Source organism: Nuphar pumila, chromosome 1 (assembly GCF_984573655.1).
Source record: "Nuphar pumila chromosome 1, dmNupPumi1.hap1.1, whole genome shotgun sequence".
In the NCBI taxonomy this organism is placed as follows: Eukaryota; Viridiplantae; Streptophyta; class Magnoliopsida; order Nymphaeales; family Nymphaeaceae; genus Nuphar; species Nuphar pumila.
The window spans coordinates 156,544,524-156,562,713 of NC_143249.1; the positions used below are offsets into that span (position 1 = coordinate 156,544,524).

The 18,190-nt window shown below is 39.1% G+C and overlaps 1 protein-coding gene across 4 annotated transcripts in view; it reads right to left on the bottom strand.

Moving 5' to 3' along the window:
• Positions 1–18,190, bottom strand: part of LOC149849247 (uncharacterized) — a 170,938-nt gene that overhangs the window by 135,330 nt on the left and 17,418 nt on the right. For 2 of the 4 annotated variants that reach the window (XM_089999139.1, XM_089999122.1), the window contains exons 2-4: positions 4,616–5,321; positions 4,366–4,469; positions 4,147–4,245 (exon numbers count right to left, since the gene is read on the bottom strand). In XM_089999139.1, the coding sequence (XP_089855265.1) occupies positions 4,147–4,245; positions 4,366–4,469; positions 4,616–5,321 (909 nt within the window). The remainder of the gene's footprint in view (positions 1–4,146; positions 4,246–4,365; positions 4,470–4,615; positions 5,322–18,190) is intronic. The other 2 variants (XM_089999149.1, XM_089999131.1) reach the window with 2 other exon arrangements.

The following is an 18,190-nucleotide window of genomic DNA, read 5'->3' on the forward strand; positions in this document are numbered from 1 at the left end:
CGATTCGGTCCAGCACCCCGAGCTGGCGCGGGTGCATTGAGTCTAACTCGAGGTGGAGACAACTTGGTCGGACCCTGCCAGCCCTCCCTCTGTCTGCTCTGTCAGGCATAGCCGAGCTGAGCTTGGCTTGCACCGAACTGAGCTCGGTTCTCTTTGCCTCGACCCTATCAGCCCTCCCTTTGCTTGCTATGTCAAGCATAGCTGAGCTGAGCTTGGTAGCACCGAGCCCAACTCGTTTCTCCTTACCCCAACCCTACCAACCCTCCCTTTGCCTGCTCTGTCATGCACAGTCGAGCTGAGCTCAGCTAGCACCGAGCCCAGCTCGGTTCTCCTTGCCTTGGCCCGACTAGCCGTCAAGATCGACTTGGTTGAACCCAGCCTTGTTAAGCCAGGTTCAGCTCCCAGCACCCTGGGCAGTCGAACCCAGCCCTTCGGATATGAATTTTATTTTAATATAATATTTTTTTTGCTTTAAGGACAAAAATGATGGGTAAAGATAAAGGACTCGAGTCATCGTCATCCTCATCCTCATATCTAAGTTCGGGTGCTAGTGTTGCTGATAGTGATAGTGGGAGTGTTGATTCAAGTTTGTTAGCTGCAACATGTGATGATGAGAGGCCACTATGAGCACATATGGATAAGCTTGAAAAAACTGGAGGAGGTGGTGGAAATAAGAGATTTTGATGCAAGCTTTGTGAGAGAGATTATGTTAGGTCTTACACAAAAGTTAAGGCTCATTTGTTGAATATATCAGAACATGGCATTTCAGGATGCAAAATAGTTGATGCAATGCGAATGAATATGAGAAAAGAAAGACAACGGGTGATTCTTGTGCAATTAGTGTGCCCTTTTTAAGCCACCAAGAAGAATACAAAAAAACAAAAAAAAGTAAACGTAGGAGGTAGAGGAAGAAGAACAATACAAGCATCATTCAATACATATGGAAGGGAGGAGATGGATAGAAAAGTAAGGAGGTAATTTTAGTGTAGTTCACTTTCATTTAATGTCAACTAAAAATCCTTATTGGAAGGATTTAGTTACTTCACTGACAATTTGTAACTTGAGTGGCTATGTACCTCCAAGCTCAGAAAAACTACGAACGACAATTTTTATAGAAAAGAGGACAAATGTTGAGAGATTGCGGGAGATTAAGAAATTTTCATGGGAACAAAATGGAATTTCTATTGTTTCTGATGGGTGGACAGATATTCAAAGGCACCCATTGATTAATTTCATTGCTTCTTCTCTTAGTGACCTAGTATTCTTGAAAGCAATTGATGCATCCGAGCAATATGAAAATAACGAGTATTTGAAGGGGTTGTTTATAGAAATAATAAAAGAAATAGGTGATCAGAAAGTAGTGCAAATCATCATAGACAATGCTTCAGTTTGTAAAAGTATAGCATTGAGTTTTGAGAGTGGGTATCCTCATATTTTTTGAACTCCCTGTGTAGCACACAACTTGAATCGGGCCCTCAAAAGCATTTGTATCCTTAAAGAAGAGAAAAATTCACCAGCATATGCTTTATGTTTATAGATTGAGGAATTAAAAAAAATGTCAAAAGCATTGGGAATTTTGTTTTCAACCATCATCATGCTAATGTTATATTTAATAGGCATTCTGATCAGAAATTATTGAAGGTTGTTGAAACACGCTTTGCATCCATCATTGTGATGGTAAAAAAGATTAAGTGAAGAATGTTTTGGTTAATGATGTTGTCAAGGCTTAAGAAATTAGAAAATTCATTATTGATGATGAGTTTTGAAATAGAGTCGTATACTTCCTTTAATTTACGCGACCTATTTGAGAAATGTTGAGAGAAGTTGAGAAGGATGAGCCCATGCTTCACAAAGTTTATAAAATGTGAGATAATATTATTAAAAAAATACAAGTTGTAGTTTTCAAGCATGAGAAAAAAAATCCTGCATTGGATTATTGAAAAAAAATTAATCATATTCATTCAATTTTAGTGAGAAGATGGGATAAGAGCAACACTCATTTGCATTGCATGGCACATTCTTTCAATCCTAAATATTGTGCAAAGAAGTGACAGGAAGATAGTGTTGGTCGGCCGTGTCCCTCCAAATTTAGACCCAGAGCTATCAAGGCATAGAAATATGTGTATGGCAAGACTTTATCAAGAAACACATTCTAAATCAAGTCACACAAGAGTTTAAAAATTTTTATCTTCGATATTATATGGACAGGCTAATAGCGAGAGACGAGGAGAATATAGATCCTATCATATGGTGGTCAACATATGAATCAAAAATACCTCTTTTCTAATATCTTACATTGAGATTGCTATCCGAGCCTGCTAGTTCATCTTGTTGTAAAAAAATTGTAGTACATATTATCAAATCAATAACACGAAAAGAAACAAACTCACTAGCAAATGTGCAGAGGATTTAGTTTATATTCATTCTAATATTCGACTACTTTCACGAACCAATGATGAATACAGGCACTAATTGCTCTCTTAGGTATTTGACTATTTCTTAGTTTTTTCATTTAAATATGCAAGTATTTAACATTTCCAAATTGGGTTTGTAATGCAGACAAGGATCATCCAAATTTTGGGATGTAAATCCAGAAGAGTGTAACTTAAAGTGAGAGCATGATTTCAACATTACAAACATGGAGTTATCTGAGCCTAGTCTTCTTTCTTATGATGCATTTGATGATGAAACAGAAAATTATTATGATTCATTACCTCATCGTCATGTACAATGATTAGGATATACTTTTGGTATGTAATTATGCATTGTTTGCTTCTTTTATTAGTATTTTGTATAATTTACTTCTTTTCTGCTTAACTTGTTTGATTGTTTCCATAATATATTTAGATTGATTTAATTGTGGTGTTAGTTTTTATGATAAAGAATAGAATTGTAGATTGTTAATTTGATTTATTGCATGCATGATGAATTGATTTGATGATATTATGATAATTGTTTTTTATTTCATTAGTGTTAAAAATTATATATATATATATACCCTCACGCACCCCTGCACCCAAGTTTTTTTAAAGTGTCGCATCGCCGCACCCGCACCTATGTAACATAGAGTAGAAATATCTTTGACATATAAACTTTTGACCATGTTGCAGCAGCCTTCATACAATTGTTCTTTTGTGACAATAGAGGTGTTATTTCCATTACTATGAATCTTGTTCATCATGAGAAGACTGAACACATTTGGCTGGATCAACATTTTATATGTGAGAATGTAGAAAATCAAGAAATTTGTTCATGCTTTGTCAGTAGTGAACAAGAAATCGCATACATAAGAAACCCCTTACTTCCTCCAGACGTTGGCTTTAAAAGACAAATTGTCCATGGTTCTTCCACATGCACAATTTCAGCAGGGGTGTGAGGAATAATGTTTCTAGGTCCGCCGGTATTCTGCAAGCTTCATACCTATGTCACAGGGACTCGGCTAGCAGGGTGCCGCACCCACGTCGATGCGACTCGACGCGGGTGCGGGTGCGGTCAACCTGACCTTGGGTGCGTTGACCGCACCCAGGGTCATTTTGGTCCATTTTTTTGTTTTGTTTTTTTTTTAAAATCCCTATGAAATGGGCCCCCCTTATATTTATATATATATTTTTTATTTTTATTTTTTTTTACATTTTTGCCCCTGCCGCACCCCCGCACCCGGGTTTTTTGGAAGTGCTGAATCCCCGCACCCATGTGACATAGCTTCATACTAAATCTGGTCACAAGGGATATTTTCCATGATTTTCAGTCTCAGCAGGGAGTATTTTGGTCATTTCATTGCTGCACTGCCAGGGTACATTTTATTATTTCCTTAGCAGTATTTTCTTTCATTTTATTGTGGCATTATTGTAAAATTTTGTGGATGTATATTAGATAAGTTTATATCATTATATGTTCAATGAGGGCATTCTTGTAAATGTACATTTAGACTACATGTAACCCTATTATATAAAGGACTCTTAATAGATGGGATGGCTGCTGAAACTGTACAATCCCCTTTGTTCTCTTGACTGCAAACCCTATTCCTTCTCTCTCGGTGTTGATTCTTATTGTTGTGCACATACACATAGCAAAAAACATATGTAGAACTTATAAGACAACAAATGCTTTAAAATGGAAGATAAAACAAGAACAGATATATCATACCCCAAGCTTAGGAAAATAATGTTTGCACCACTGGCCAAGAGTTTCACCACTCTCCATATGCACAGAATCTCCTGGATCAGCAGCACATGATCCTGAATGCTGTATAATGGAACATTTGAAGCAGATGATTGGCATTTCAGCATCTTCTATATTATGAAATAAGCAGTGGAAACAGTCAATCTATCAAAGACTTAAACTCGCTAACAGCAAATGCACTACCTCACAAAAATTAGACACAGACATGTGGAGATTATGACATGAGCAGACAATTCCAAGATGACCAGTGTCACTGAGAAGCAGAAGTCCGCCTGTCACAGTCCAACCTACATAATGTCAGAGATTTTTCGGTAAAATGCTGCACACATACATTTCAAAAGTGAAAAAGATTGAGACAAGTTATATTTCTTACAAAAGAACCATTTTCTAGAAAGGAAAAATCCTGATATTCAATGGGAATCTGTTCACTCACTTGTACCAAGGCAAAACACACGAGGATACCCTCTCAGAGAAGCAGAAGCTGAGACTGGCAAAGAATATTGAGATTCTGATGACATTTTTGCTAACTCACGACTCATTATCTCTTTTGTATGCTGAAAATTGCTACATGCACTACTTGCACCAGAAGACCATCGTATATCTGATTCTTTACATCCTGATCCATTGTTAAACACTGCATGATGGAGTACCTGTTTGGATGAATCCAAGCCATGAAAAAAAGAACTTCTTGATTGAGTAGCATCATGCATAAGGGAGACTCGGCCACAGGAGACAGTAGGAAGATCTTTCAGTGGAACAACTGAGTCAGGTTCTGTTTCATTCCTGATGCACTCACTTCCTTGAGGCTGTGGCAACCATGTCATGGCATTTGGACCTTGAATGTTAGAGCTAGATCCTTTACCTGCTACACTGCTTTCAAGAGTGGGCAGAGTGCAAGCAGTAAGAGAAGCCCTTGAACCCAAAGAACATTGCATTTCGTATTGCAACTGTTGAGGAGATGCCGATAGTAAGGCCAGGAAGTAGTTCCCAGGGTCAGGTTTCCCTGGTTTGCAATTAAGAACTGAAGGACCAAAGTTCAGTGTGTCAAACATCATGGGCCCTTCTCTAACTGCATGTTCATTTGTATGACCATGTTGCACAGAAAAAGGATGCAAATACTGACCAATACCCATATGCACCTGCTTGTTGGTAAAATATGTGTAAAGCAATTTATTTACAAAATCCAGCAAATAATAAAGTGAATGTTGATAATGGCAGTGAATGGAAATTTTTCATAACTCAAAATATCATGTTTTTACATCAGAAAAGCATGATCCAAGGCTTGATCCTTAGCAAATAAACCATGCTGAACACACCTTGTGGTTAGATTGAGTTGACAGAACTTGCACCTATTATTTCTAGCTCATTAGTACCTTATCTTCATTATAGTGGCAAATGAGAACAGTTTCCTGGTGAATCCATAGAGAAGAGGCAAAAACAATGGACAGGAGGAGGAACTAGAAGTTTCATTAGTTCCTTTAGTAAATGAGAAACTACAACATATAAGGGTCGACTACACCCATTACATAATTTCCATGATTGAAATACCCCTGGCAGTATAAATAGCTACGGACATGACTAAAGGATGCAAATCTGGTCAAAAATGACCATCATAACCATGACTAACATTGACTCTACTATTACATACAACATTATGAACACATTCCTACTATAACGGTCCCCCTGGACCACCTCAAACTTGAGATTATGTGAAAGCAATCATCCTGAGTTTGGTGAGAAATTTCCTAAAGAGAGAGGTAGATAAGATCTTAGTACAGAATTTCATTGTGGGATGAGATGAACCAACATAGGTAAGGAGTAGGGATGGCAGTGGACCGGGGCAGAAGCAGGGGACAAGGTCTCCACACCCGCCCCATCTCAAAATTCTGTCCTCCATCCCTGCCTTCATCCCCGCACGGGTTTTGATTTTAACCTCCATCCTCGTTTCATCCTCAATTCCTGGTCCAAACAGGGCAAGGGGGGGTAGGGCCCCATTTCTCTCTGGTCCAATGTCATCCCTAAAGGTATTTTAGTTATTTTACTAACAGAGATCGGGGACGGGGCGGGGGAAAGTGTAAGTCCATCCCTGCCTCCATCCCGCACGGGTTTTGATTTTAACCTCCATCCTCGTTTCATCCTCAATTCCTCCTCAATTCCTGGTCCAAACAGGGCAAGGGGGGGTAGGGCCCCATTTCTCTCTGGTCCAATGTCATCCCTAAAGGTATTTTAGTTATTTTACTAACAGAGATCGGGGACGGGGCAGGGGAAAGTGTAAGTCCATCCCGGCCCACTGCCATCCCTAGTAAGGAGATAACACCATCCAAGTATGTTCTTCTAGTGAAATGACAATCAATCTGAATGTGGTTCATTCACTCATGAAATTCTAGTTTTTTCGCTATATGAATAGCACTTTGATTGTCACAATACAACTTCGTTTCACGAGTCAACTTCACTCCTATATCTTCAAGTAACCACCTTAACCAAATTATCTCTACTGTAGCTTGAGCCATGGCTCTATACTCTGCTTCTGATGTAAACAAGGTCATTCTCTGGTACTTTTTACGATCACCTAAGAAAATGAAAAACCAAAATGTAGAATATCTATATTTTGGATAATCCTCCAATACGGATCACAGTATACTCTCAACTCTAGCTTTGATGATGCAAAGAAAAACAATGCATGATGCATGGTGCCAAGAATATACCAAATAATCTTGAGAATTGCTCCCAAATGAACCAATCTAGAAGAACTCATAAATTGATTTATCACATGTATTGCACAGGTAATATCAGGTCTGGAAGCGGTCAAGTAGATCCTCCAACAATTCACCATCATCATGTCTAAATTTAGCATTTGGTTCTATGGGAGTATCAATATGTTTACAGTCGTCTACCAATCTATACATAGCTATCAAATCAGCTGCATATTTTTGTTGAGTCAAAAGATATCATCTCTTGAAATATGCAAGTTCAAGGCCTAGGAAATACCTCAACTTTCCTAGATCTTTAATCTTAAATGTTTCAGCAAGTGTCCTCTTCACATTTGCAACAACAAGTGGATTATCACATGCAATGATCACATCATCTACATAGATTAACAATAGGCAATGTCCAGTATCCATCCATTTTCATCAGCTTTGTGTCGCTCAATTGTCCCATCAGCTTTTGTTTTACCTTATACATCCATTTTCATCCAACCACATTCTTCCCTTCAGGAAGTTTCACTAGATACCAAGCCTACATGACATATTTAATTGCTCAGTCATAGCTTGCCTCCACTCAGAGTAGCTTTATCATATGTATAGTCTCGGGGGACCACAAGGATAAAAAAAAACTTCGTGTACTTTCTTTTTTACCCCTAAACCCGATATTGAGGTTCTTTCTCCTGACCACGGTTTTAGGGAGAGTCTGTCACTTTACCTGGAGGTGGTGTGTTCGACACAGCTATTGTTTTGGTATACCAAGAAAGTAGCACTTGTGGACGTTGAGGGTCACTGGTGTCCCGACATTAGATGTAGAGGTCTAATGTTCCGAAGGTGATTCGGTCGAGAGCTAACTTTGAAACCTAGTAATAAAATACAACTTGTGTGCTAAGCTACCCTGGGAACCTAACTTGACCTCGAGAAATTGTACCTTTTAGTGTATATGCAGGCAACGATAATTAAAAAAAAGAACTTAATTGGTATGCATTTAATAAGGCATGCATATGGAAAGGAAAACTTTAATAAAAGATAATAAAGTGTTCATGCATTGCACATAAATCATGCATAATCCTGTTATGCATTAGAACATGTATATTTTTCCTGTTCTCTTAATTGTTACATGTTGGTCGATGCTCTCTTAATTGTTACATGTTGGTCGATGTTTGATGTTCAATTTTTAATGCATGTTAAATGTCTTGCTTACTTAAATTGTGATTTTTGTTATTGATTAATGTTTTTCATGCTTAATAAATGCTCAATATTGCATGAATGTTTAATTGAATTATGTAAATGTCATAATTGTATTTTCTCTAAACTATTGCATGAAATCTTATCTGTGTTCTTTAGCTCACTTGTTTCATTAGAAGTACTTGTGCTCAGAATTTCGGTTCTGACACCCTACTTCTATGGTTTTTCGCAGCCGTAGGTGATCAGTGAAGCAACTAGTTTCTGGAAGAGTTACGGGTGTCACGCACTTTCTAGACAGATCACAGATGAACAGCATGACTCTTCTTTTATTTCATTTTTGTTTCATTTAGTTGTTATTGCACTCTGAGTTTTTCATTTAGGCAATTGTCTCGAGACTTATCACTTATTATTTCAATAAGGGTTTGGTTTGGTATGGATGATAATTGTAAGCTCTATTGTGGTTGGTTGTTTTATCCAATTGGGAGTGGAACTGTAAAGGCTCCGGGTTTCTGAGAAGATTTCCGCAATGATTTAAAAAAAAATCCGCATTTTCAAGGGGTATGAGTTAGGTCGTTACAGGTTTGGTATCAGAGCCACCACAAAATCTTACATTCTTATCATTTTTTTAGCATTAAGTTTTTAATTTTGGTAAGTGAGCCCTGTCCTAAAGTGTCAGCAAGTCGTGCCTCGTACTCCAGAGCAGTCTCCTTCACTGGTAAGGCTATTTAATACTTTTAATTAAGCATTGAATCTCTTATGCTTGTTTGTATTTGTGATTAATTCTCTTATAGTGTATCTTAAGAATCTTGATGTAATTCTATGAAAGAACTTGTTCGAGATCAACACCAAGGAGGTAAGATCGGTAAGGGTCTAATTTTGTGTGAAAAATATGTGCGTTGTAGATGTCGTATTCACGTAGAGGTGCTTCGTCTTCCACTGGTGCTCCCGCGAACTGGGAGGAGCAGAGGGATTTCACGATGGAAGTCATCCACACCCTGACCGAGACCATGACGACTCAAGCGACGCAGACAGCACAGGCGGCACAGGCTGTGCAGACAGCGGCACAGGCTGCGCAGACAGCTGCGTGTGACCCTTCTATTGAGGTTATTATGAACGCAGGAGGCGTTTCCTTCGAGAGGTTCCTGAAATTAGACCCGCCGACTTTTTGCGGGCAAAGCCTATGAGATTTCGTGTGTGTGATTCAGCTTTCACAAGAAACAAGAAAAGAGAGAGAGAGGGAGATGCACAATGGTTGGGGCGGCGCACGATAGCTCAACCTCCAAGCCCTAAGCCTTATAAAAAGAGCAGATATACAATGAGACAATGTTACAGAAGTATTACAAGAATGTTATTAATGAAACAGTATTGTGCATGTGTTTTATTTAACGTGTGTATGGATCTGGATCCAGATCCATACGCATAATATATTTTAACAACCTCCCTCAAGTTGTACGTGATTTTGGAGCATGTACAACTTGTTCTTCAATAGCCAAAATTGACATCCTGTTAACCCCTTGGTAAACAAGTCTGCCACTTGATCTTCTGTTCGAACATGACGTAGTTCTATCTCCTTCATCTCAACTTTTTGTTGTATAAAATGTTGATCAATCTCAATGTGCTTCATTCTACTATGCTGGATAGGATTACATGCAATGTTTATTGCACTTTGATTGTTGAATAGAAGAAATGATCGAATAATTGTCTCCCCAAGATCACTCAATAAGTGTCTAATCCATGTAGTTTCTGGCGTGCCTGCAACCATCGACCTGTATTCAGCCTCAGTACTCGATCGTGCCACTGCCTTTTGTTTTCTGCTGCTCCAGGACACTAAATTGTGTCCAATATATACACAATATCCAGAGATAGATCGTCTCTCATCTGGATCCCCTGCCCAATCTGCGTCTGTATAAGTGATGAGTTCATGCCCTCTATGAGGTTATCGTTCTTGCGATAAACAAGTCTGTCTCCTATAGGTCCTTTTAAATAGTGTAGAATGTGCTTCGCAGCTTCCATATGACCTTCCGTTGGAGCATGCATAAACTAGGATACCTGATTGACAGCATAAACTATATCAGGTCGGGTAAAGGTCAAGTACTGTATCATCCCCACAAGGCTTCGAACTGGTTTGCAATTCGTCATTCCGGCTCATTCCAGAAGATCAAGAATGCATTTTTGTTGCATGAGTGTTAATATGTCTTGTTGTCTGTCAACTTCCACACCAAGAAAGTACATCAACTCCCATAAATCTTTCATCTTGAAAGTTTTCATTAAAAAACTGCTTCACGTCTTGCACATGATTATCTGAACTCCCAGTGATCACAATGTCATCAACATATATAAGTATAACAATGTTTGTCTTTTGGTAAATAAAGAGCGAGTGATCCAGAGAGCATCTTCTAAAACCATATCTTCTAAAACCATAGCTTTGAATTTTCATAGAGAAACTTTCAAACCAAGAACGGGATGCCTGTTTCAACCCATACAGAGATTTCTTTAGTTTGCACACCCAGGCAGTAGGATCTTTCTCGGCATAACCAGAAGGTTGCACCATATACACTTCTTCCTTTAAAGTTTCATGCAAGAATGCATTTTTAACATCCATCTGGCTAAGCCTCCATCCTCGGTTGACTGCTGGGGATATGATGATAGGAATTGTACCCATTTTGACTACCGAACTAAAAGTTTCATTGTAGTCTTCACCATATTATTGTGTGAATCCCCGAGCAACAAGTCGCGCCTTATATCTGTCAATACTTCCTTCGGGCTTATACTTTGTGTTATAACCCATTTTGAGCCAACTACATTCTTTCCTTCTAGCAGGTACTATTTTCCAAGTCTGGCACTCATGAAGTGCTTCCATTTCTTTATTCATAGCTTCAGTCTAATGACGGGATTGAAGAGCTTAATTAAAACAAGTGGGTTCATCCTGTTTTGTGAGCTGAGACATAAACAACTGGAAATCAAGGGAAAAGGTCTCATAACTCACCCATCGTTGAATAGGATGCCTAATGCGTGACGGCCTTTGAGCCAGATCATTGGCGATGCTTTTCACATTCCTCGGCTATGTATTTTTGTCCCGTCTAGTGTATATCTGTCCAGAGAAGCATTCTACTGGAGTTGGCTCAACTGGAGATGATTCAACATGCATCTGTGAGTCATTCAACTCCCTACTCAAGTCGAAGGAAGGACAATTCGCCTGACATGTTTCTCTTGTATTAGCAAAAAGATCTACGCTCATCCATGGATCATATATCTCTACTTCTCGAGATGGCAACTCTTCAGAGTCATTGATCTGAAAATTTTGTTCATTAAAAATAACATTTCTGGAGGTCCTAATACGTTTTATAGTAGGGTCATAGCATCGATAGCCTTTGTATTCATATGCATACCCAACAAATCTGCACTTAACGGCCTTGTCCTGAAACTTATTTCGCAGAGATGAATCAATATGTACATAACTTACATAACAAAAATACGCAGCTAATCATAAGAGGGATGTTACCCAAATAAAATATAATAGGGAGATTTCCGATCGAGAAGTGCCATAGGAAGACGATTTATAACATGAGCAGATGTGTGAAAAACTTCTGTCCAAAGACTAACGAGCACATTGCTATCATGTAACATGCTCATCGCACTCTCGACAATATGCATGTGTTTCTTCTCCGCAACCCCATTTTGTTGATGGGTATGAGAGCAAAGAATCTGTCAACTTATTCCTTTATCCCGAAGAAAAACAATAAACTCGTTCGATGAATACTCTCCTCCATCACATTGTAAATGCACAATATCACAAGAAAACTTTGTTTTGACCATCAAATGGAATTCCAGAAATATTTGGAAAACTCCATGCTTATGTTTCAAGAAATATATCCAAGTACAACGGGAGTAAGAATCAATAAAGATAACATAGTAACGACCGCCAGAGAAGGAATAGGTGTGGGTCCCCAAACATCGAAACAAATAATCTCAAATAGCTTTGAAGCCCTTTTATTAATAATATGAAACGGAAGAACATGGTTTTTGCATAGTTTGCACGAGGAACATTTATTATTATTATCAAAAAATGAACATAAACTAGACTCTAGAAGAAGACCATTAGATACAAGATTTTCAACGAAACCCCGACTACAATGTCCCAAACGACTATGCCAAATATCTGGCTTATTACAATGAGATGAATTAAAAACTTCCAATGAAGGGAAAAACAAAGACTCTGAAGGCGAAGACACTGAAGAATGCTTAGACGACTTCAACTGGAGGACTGGGACTGAAGGCGAAGACAGTGAAGGAATCTCCTTGAAGATGTACATGTTTCCTTGTCGCTCCCCCTTAGCGAACGTCTCCTTCGTTCGTAGATCCTTAACATAAACTAGAAGAGGGAGTAAATTCGACGAAAGAATTCATATCGTCAACAAGTTTAGCTACAGAAACAATGTTCTTTTTAATATTAGGATCAAGAAGGACATTGGACAAGTGAAGTGAGGACTTTAACATAGGGATATATGCACTGCCAGTATGACTAATGGAGTGATAAGTTACATCTCCCGTAACTATACTACCTTTTTCAAAATAAGGCAATAAGTAAGATAACTTACCCGCATTACCCGTAACTGTTAGAATAGAGTATGGATATATGCGTATGGATCTGGGTCCAGATCCATACGCATATTGTATGAACAAATGCCATATAACCTCATTAATGGCATTTTTGTAATATCATTGTACATGTTTTTACCTTTTAATGTTTAGGGTTTCGGTGGTCGAGCAGTGTGTGCCGCCCCAGCCATTGTGACTTCTCTCTCTCTCTCTCTCTCTCTCTCTCTCTCTCTCTCTCTCTCTCCTTATTTCCTGTATACCAATCTAATATGGTATCAGAGCACACAGGTTAATCCTGTGCGTGAAGAACTTCCAGCGTGATCATCTCGTGGTTCGTCAGCGTGAACAGCAACCCTAGCGTGAAGAAGTTCCAGCGTGATCATCTCGTGGTTCGTCAGCGTGAACAGCAACCCCAGCGTGGACAGGTCCCAGCGTGATCATCTTCTTTTTTATCTGAAATCTCATCTTCTAAATCTGAAATCTCATCTTCTGAAAGTTGGTACTTTCCTTTTCCCCTTTTTCCTTTCAGCGTGCTCATCCATCTTTTCTTCTCTGTTAATGATTTATCTTCTTCATCTTCTCTGTTAATCATTTATCTTCTTCATCTGTTAATCGTCTTTGATTCCAGAAAGTTATTTATTCTTTTTATTCATTCTTTGATTTCCAGAACTTCTTTGATTCCAGAAATATTTTTCTTTATTGCTATTTTAGAGTCCCCTATGCAACGTCTGTCGGTTTCATTCATTTTATTTTTTATTGATTCCAGAAATTCTTCCTTTATTGCTATTTTAGTGTCCCCTGTGCAACGCCTACAGGCAGATTGTAATTGTTTACAATCTCGATTCTGAACTAAAAAAAAAAAACGGTTATTTTCAGATATCGATAGCACAGGTACATGTCTTGTTGAGGTTCTCCTGCTTGATTAAGTGATCTCAAACCTGTTTGTTTCTTTCCATTCGTTTTGTTTGCTTATTCATTGTCCCATTGATATGGATTTCCATTCGTCATCCGGTCCCTCTGCAAATTTCTTGAGTCAGCTCGTTACAGAAAAACTTACTCATTCTAATTTTTTGACTTGGAAGAGGCAAATCCTTCCTTTTATACGGAGTCAGGATCTCGATGAACATCTGGATGTTTTAGTTCCTATACCATCACGACTTATTTTGCAGGAAACCAAAGATGAGAAGGGTGACACAATTACCATTTCTATTAAGAATCCAGAGTATACAGCTTGGAGGAAGCGGGATCAGTCTTTGGTTGCTTATATTACGTCAACACTCTCTCAAGAAGTGTTGGTTACTCTTTCAGATGATTGCACTGCGGCGGATCTATGGAGTAAGCTGTCTCAGACATAGCCGCTTGAAGAGTATTACCGATCAATTGGCGGTTATTGGAAGTGCTATTGCAGATAAAGATAAAGTTCAACAACTTCTCAATGGATTGGGTCATGATTTTGACATGCTTACCACGGCTTTATCATGCCTTCCGCAGTTGCCCACTTTTGACGATCTTCAAGCGAAGCTTCTCCAGCATGAGATGATTATGAAACAACGGGCAGAAGGAAATGAATCTGCTCGTCCTCATTCAGTATTGGCCATGGACACTTCTGTAGGTTTAGGGAATGGAGGGCATCAAGGAGGCAGAGGCCGCGGACGTTTTGGGCAGGGAGGACGTTGTATTTTGCCTACACCTAATATTTCAGGGGTTTTTAATACAGGAAATCAGAGGAGAGTGCCCACTTGTTTCTTATGCAACAAAAGAGGACATGTGAAAGCTGATTGTTGGTTTAATCTACAGAATAGAGGAAAAATAAACAAAATTGAGCATAAATCAGCTACTCCTATGGACACAAAAGGGGCATCCATAGATGTGCAACAACTTTTGTTATCAGCATTATCACAGATGACGATCAAGCAAAATGAACAAGGCGAGTGGTATGTTGATTCAGGTGCCGCCACACATGTTACGGGTAATGCGGGTAAATTATCTCACTTATTGCCTTATTTTGAAAAAGGTAGTATAGTTACGGGAGATGGAACTTATCACTCCATTAGTCATACTGACAGTGCACATATCCCTATGTCAAAGTCCTCACTTCACTTGTCCAATGTCCTTCTTGCTCCTAATATTAAAAAGAACATTGTTTTTGTAGCTAAACTTGTTGACGATATGAATTCTTTCGTCGAATTTACTCCATCTTCTGTTTATGTTAAGGATCTACGAACGAAGGAGACGTTCTCTAAGGGGGAGCGACAAGGAAACATGTACGTCTTCAAGGAGGTTCCTTCAGTGTCTTCGTCTTCAGTCCCAGTTCTCCAGTTGAAGTCGTCCAAGCATTCTTCAGTGTCTTCACCTTCAGAGTCTTTGTTTTTTCCTTCATTGAAAGTTTTTAATTCATCTCATTGTAATAAGTCAAATATTTGGCATAGTCGTTTGGGACATTGTAGTCGGGGTTTTGTTGAAAACCTTGTATCTGATGGTCTCCTTCTAGAGTCTAATTTATGTTCATTTTTTGATAATAATAAATGTTCTTCATGCGAACTCTGCAAAAGTCATGTTCTTCCTTTTCATATTATAAATAAAAGAGCTTCAAAGCCATTTGAGATTATTTGTTCTGATGTTTGGGGACCCACACCTATTCCTTCTCTTTCTGGCAGTCGCTACTATGTTATCTTTATTGATTCTTATTCCCGTTATACTTGGATATATTTCTTAAAACACAAGCATGAAGTTTTTCAAATATTTCGGGAATTCCATTCGATGGTCAAAACAAAGTTTGCTTGTGATATTGTGCATTTACAATGTGATGGTGGAGGAGAGTATTCATCGAACGAGTTTATTGTCTTTCTTCGGGATAAAGGAATAAGTCGATAGGTTTCTTGCCCTCATACTCCTCAACAAAATGGGGTTGCGGAGAGGAAACACAGGCATATTGTAGAGAGCGCAATGAGCATGCTACATGACAGCAATATGCCCGTTAGTCTCTGGACAGAAGTTTTTCACACATCTGTTCATATCATAAATCGTCTTCCTATGGCACTTTTGGATCGGAAATCTCCCTATTATACTTTATTCGAGCAACATCCCTCTTACGATGAGCTGCGTGTTTTTGGTTGTGTATGTTATGTACATGTTGATTCATCTCTGCGAAATAAGTTTCAGGACAAGGCTGTCAAGTGCAGATTTGTTGGGTATGCAGATGAATACAAAGGTTATCGATGCTATGATCCTACTACAAAACGTATTAGGACCTCCAGGAATGTTGTTTTTGATGAAGGAAATTTTCAAGTCAATGACTCTGCAGCGTTACCATCTCGAGAATTAGAAGTATATGATCCATGGATGAGCGTAGATCTTTTTGCTAATACAGGAGAAACATGTCAGACAAATTGTCCTTCCTTCGGCTTGAGTAGGGAGTTGAATGACTCACAAATGCATGTTGAATTATCTCCAGTTGAGTCTCCAGCTGAGCCACCCCCAGTAGAACGCTTCTCTGGGCAGATATACACTAGACGGGACAAAAATACAGAGCCGAGGAATGTGAAGGAAAGCATCGCCAATGCTTCGGCTCAAAGGCCGTCACGCATTAAGCATCCTATTCAACGATGGGTGAGTTATGAGACCTTCTCCCTTGATTTCCAGTTGTTTATGTCTCAACTCACAAAACAGGATGAACCCACTTGTGTTAATCAAGCTCTTCAATCCCGTCATTAGACTGAAGCTATGAATGAAGAAATGGAAGCTCTTAATGAATGCCAGACTTGGGAAATAGTTCCTCGGCCAGAAGGAAAGAATGTAGTTGGCTCAAAATGGGTTTATAAAATAAAATATAAGCCTGAAGGAAGTATTGACAGATATAAGGCGCGACTTGTTGCTCGAGGATTCACACAACAACATGGTGAAGACTACGACGAAACTTTTAGTCCCGTAGTCAAAATGGGTACTATTCGTATCATCATATCCCTAGCAGTTGATAAAGGTTGGAGCCTTAGCCAGATGGATGTTAAAAATGCTTTTTTGCATGGAACTTTAAAGGAAGAAGTGTATATGGAGCAACCACCTGGTTATGCCGAGAAGGATCCTATTGCCTGGGTGTGCAAACTAAGGAAATCTCTGTATGGGTTGAAACAGGCGTCCCGTTCCTGGTTTGAAAGTTTCTCTATGCAGATTCAGAGTTATGGTTTTAGAAGATGCTCTCTGGATCACTCACTCTTTATTTACCAAAAGGCGGACATTGTTATACTTCTTCTTATATATGTTGATGACATTGTAATCACTGGGAGCTCAGATAGTCATGTGCAAGACGTGAAACAGTTTTTAATGAAAACTTTCAAGAGGAAAGATTTAGGGGAGTTGCGGTACGTTCTTGGTGTGGAAGTTGACAGACAACAAGACACGTTGACACTCATGCAACAAAAATACACTCTTGACCTTCTGGAAAAAGCCGGGATGACGAATTGCAAACCAGTCAGCACTCCTAGTGTATTACATCAAAGGTTGATCTCTGAAGATGGTCATTTTTGTGTCAACCCTACAACGTATAGAAGTCTCGTGGGGATGTTACAGTACTTGACCTTTACCAGACCTGATATAGTTTATGTTGTCAATCAGGTATCCCAGTTTATGCATGCTCAAACGGAGGGTCATATGGAAGTTGTGAAGCGCATTCTACGCTATTTAAAAGAAACTATAGGAGACGGACTTGTTTATCGCAAGAACGATAATCTGCATAGAGGACATGAACTCATCACTTATACAGACGCAGATTGGGCAGGGGATCCAGATGAGAGACGATCTGTCTCTGGATATTGTGTTTATATTGGGCACAATTTAGTGTCCTGGAGCAGCAGAAAACAAAAGGCAGTGGCACGATCGAGTACAGAGGCTGAATACAGATCGATGGTTGCAGGCACGGCAGAAGCCACATGGATTAGACACTTATTGAGTGATCTTGGGGAGACAATTATTCGATCATTTCTTTTATGTGACAATCAAAGCGCAATAAACATTGCATGTAATCCTATCCTGCATAGCAGAACGAAGCACATTGAGATTGATCAACATTTCATACAGCAGAAAGTCGAGATGAAGGAGATAGAACTACGTCATGTTCGAACAGAAGATCAAGTGGCAGACCTGTTTACCAAAGGATTAACAGGACGTCAATTTTGGCTATTGAAGAGCAAGTTGTACATGCTCCAAAATCACGTACAACTTGAGGGAGGGTGTTAGAATACAGTATGGATATATGCGTATGGATCTGGATCCAGATCCATACGCATATTGTATGAACACATGCCATATAACCTCATTAATGGCATTTTTGTAATATCGTTGTACATGTTTTTACCTTTTAATGTTTAGGGTTTCGGTGGTCGAGCAGTGTGTGTCGCCCCAGCCATTGTGACTTCTCTCTCCCTCTCTCTCTTTCTCTCTCTCTCTCCTTATTTCCTGTATACCAATCTAATAGTAACATGGGTGGCAGCACCGGAATCAACATACCACTTGCCTTGTTCATT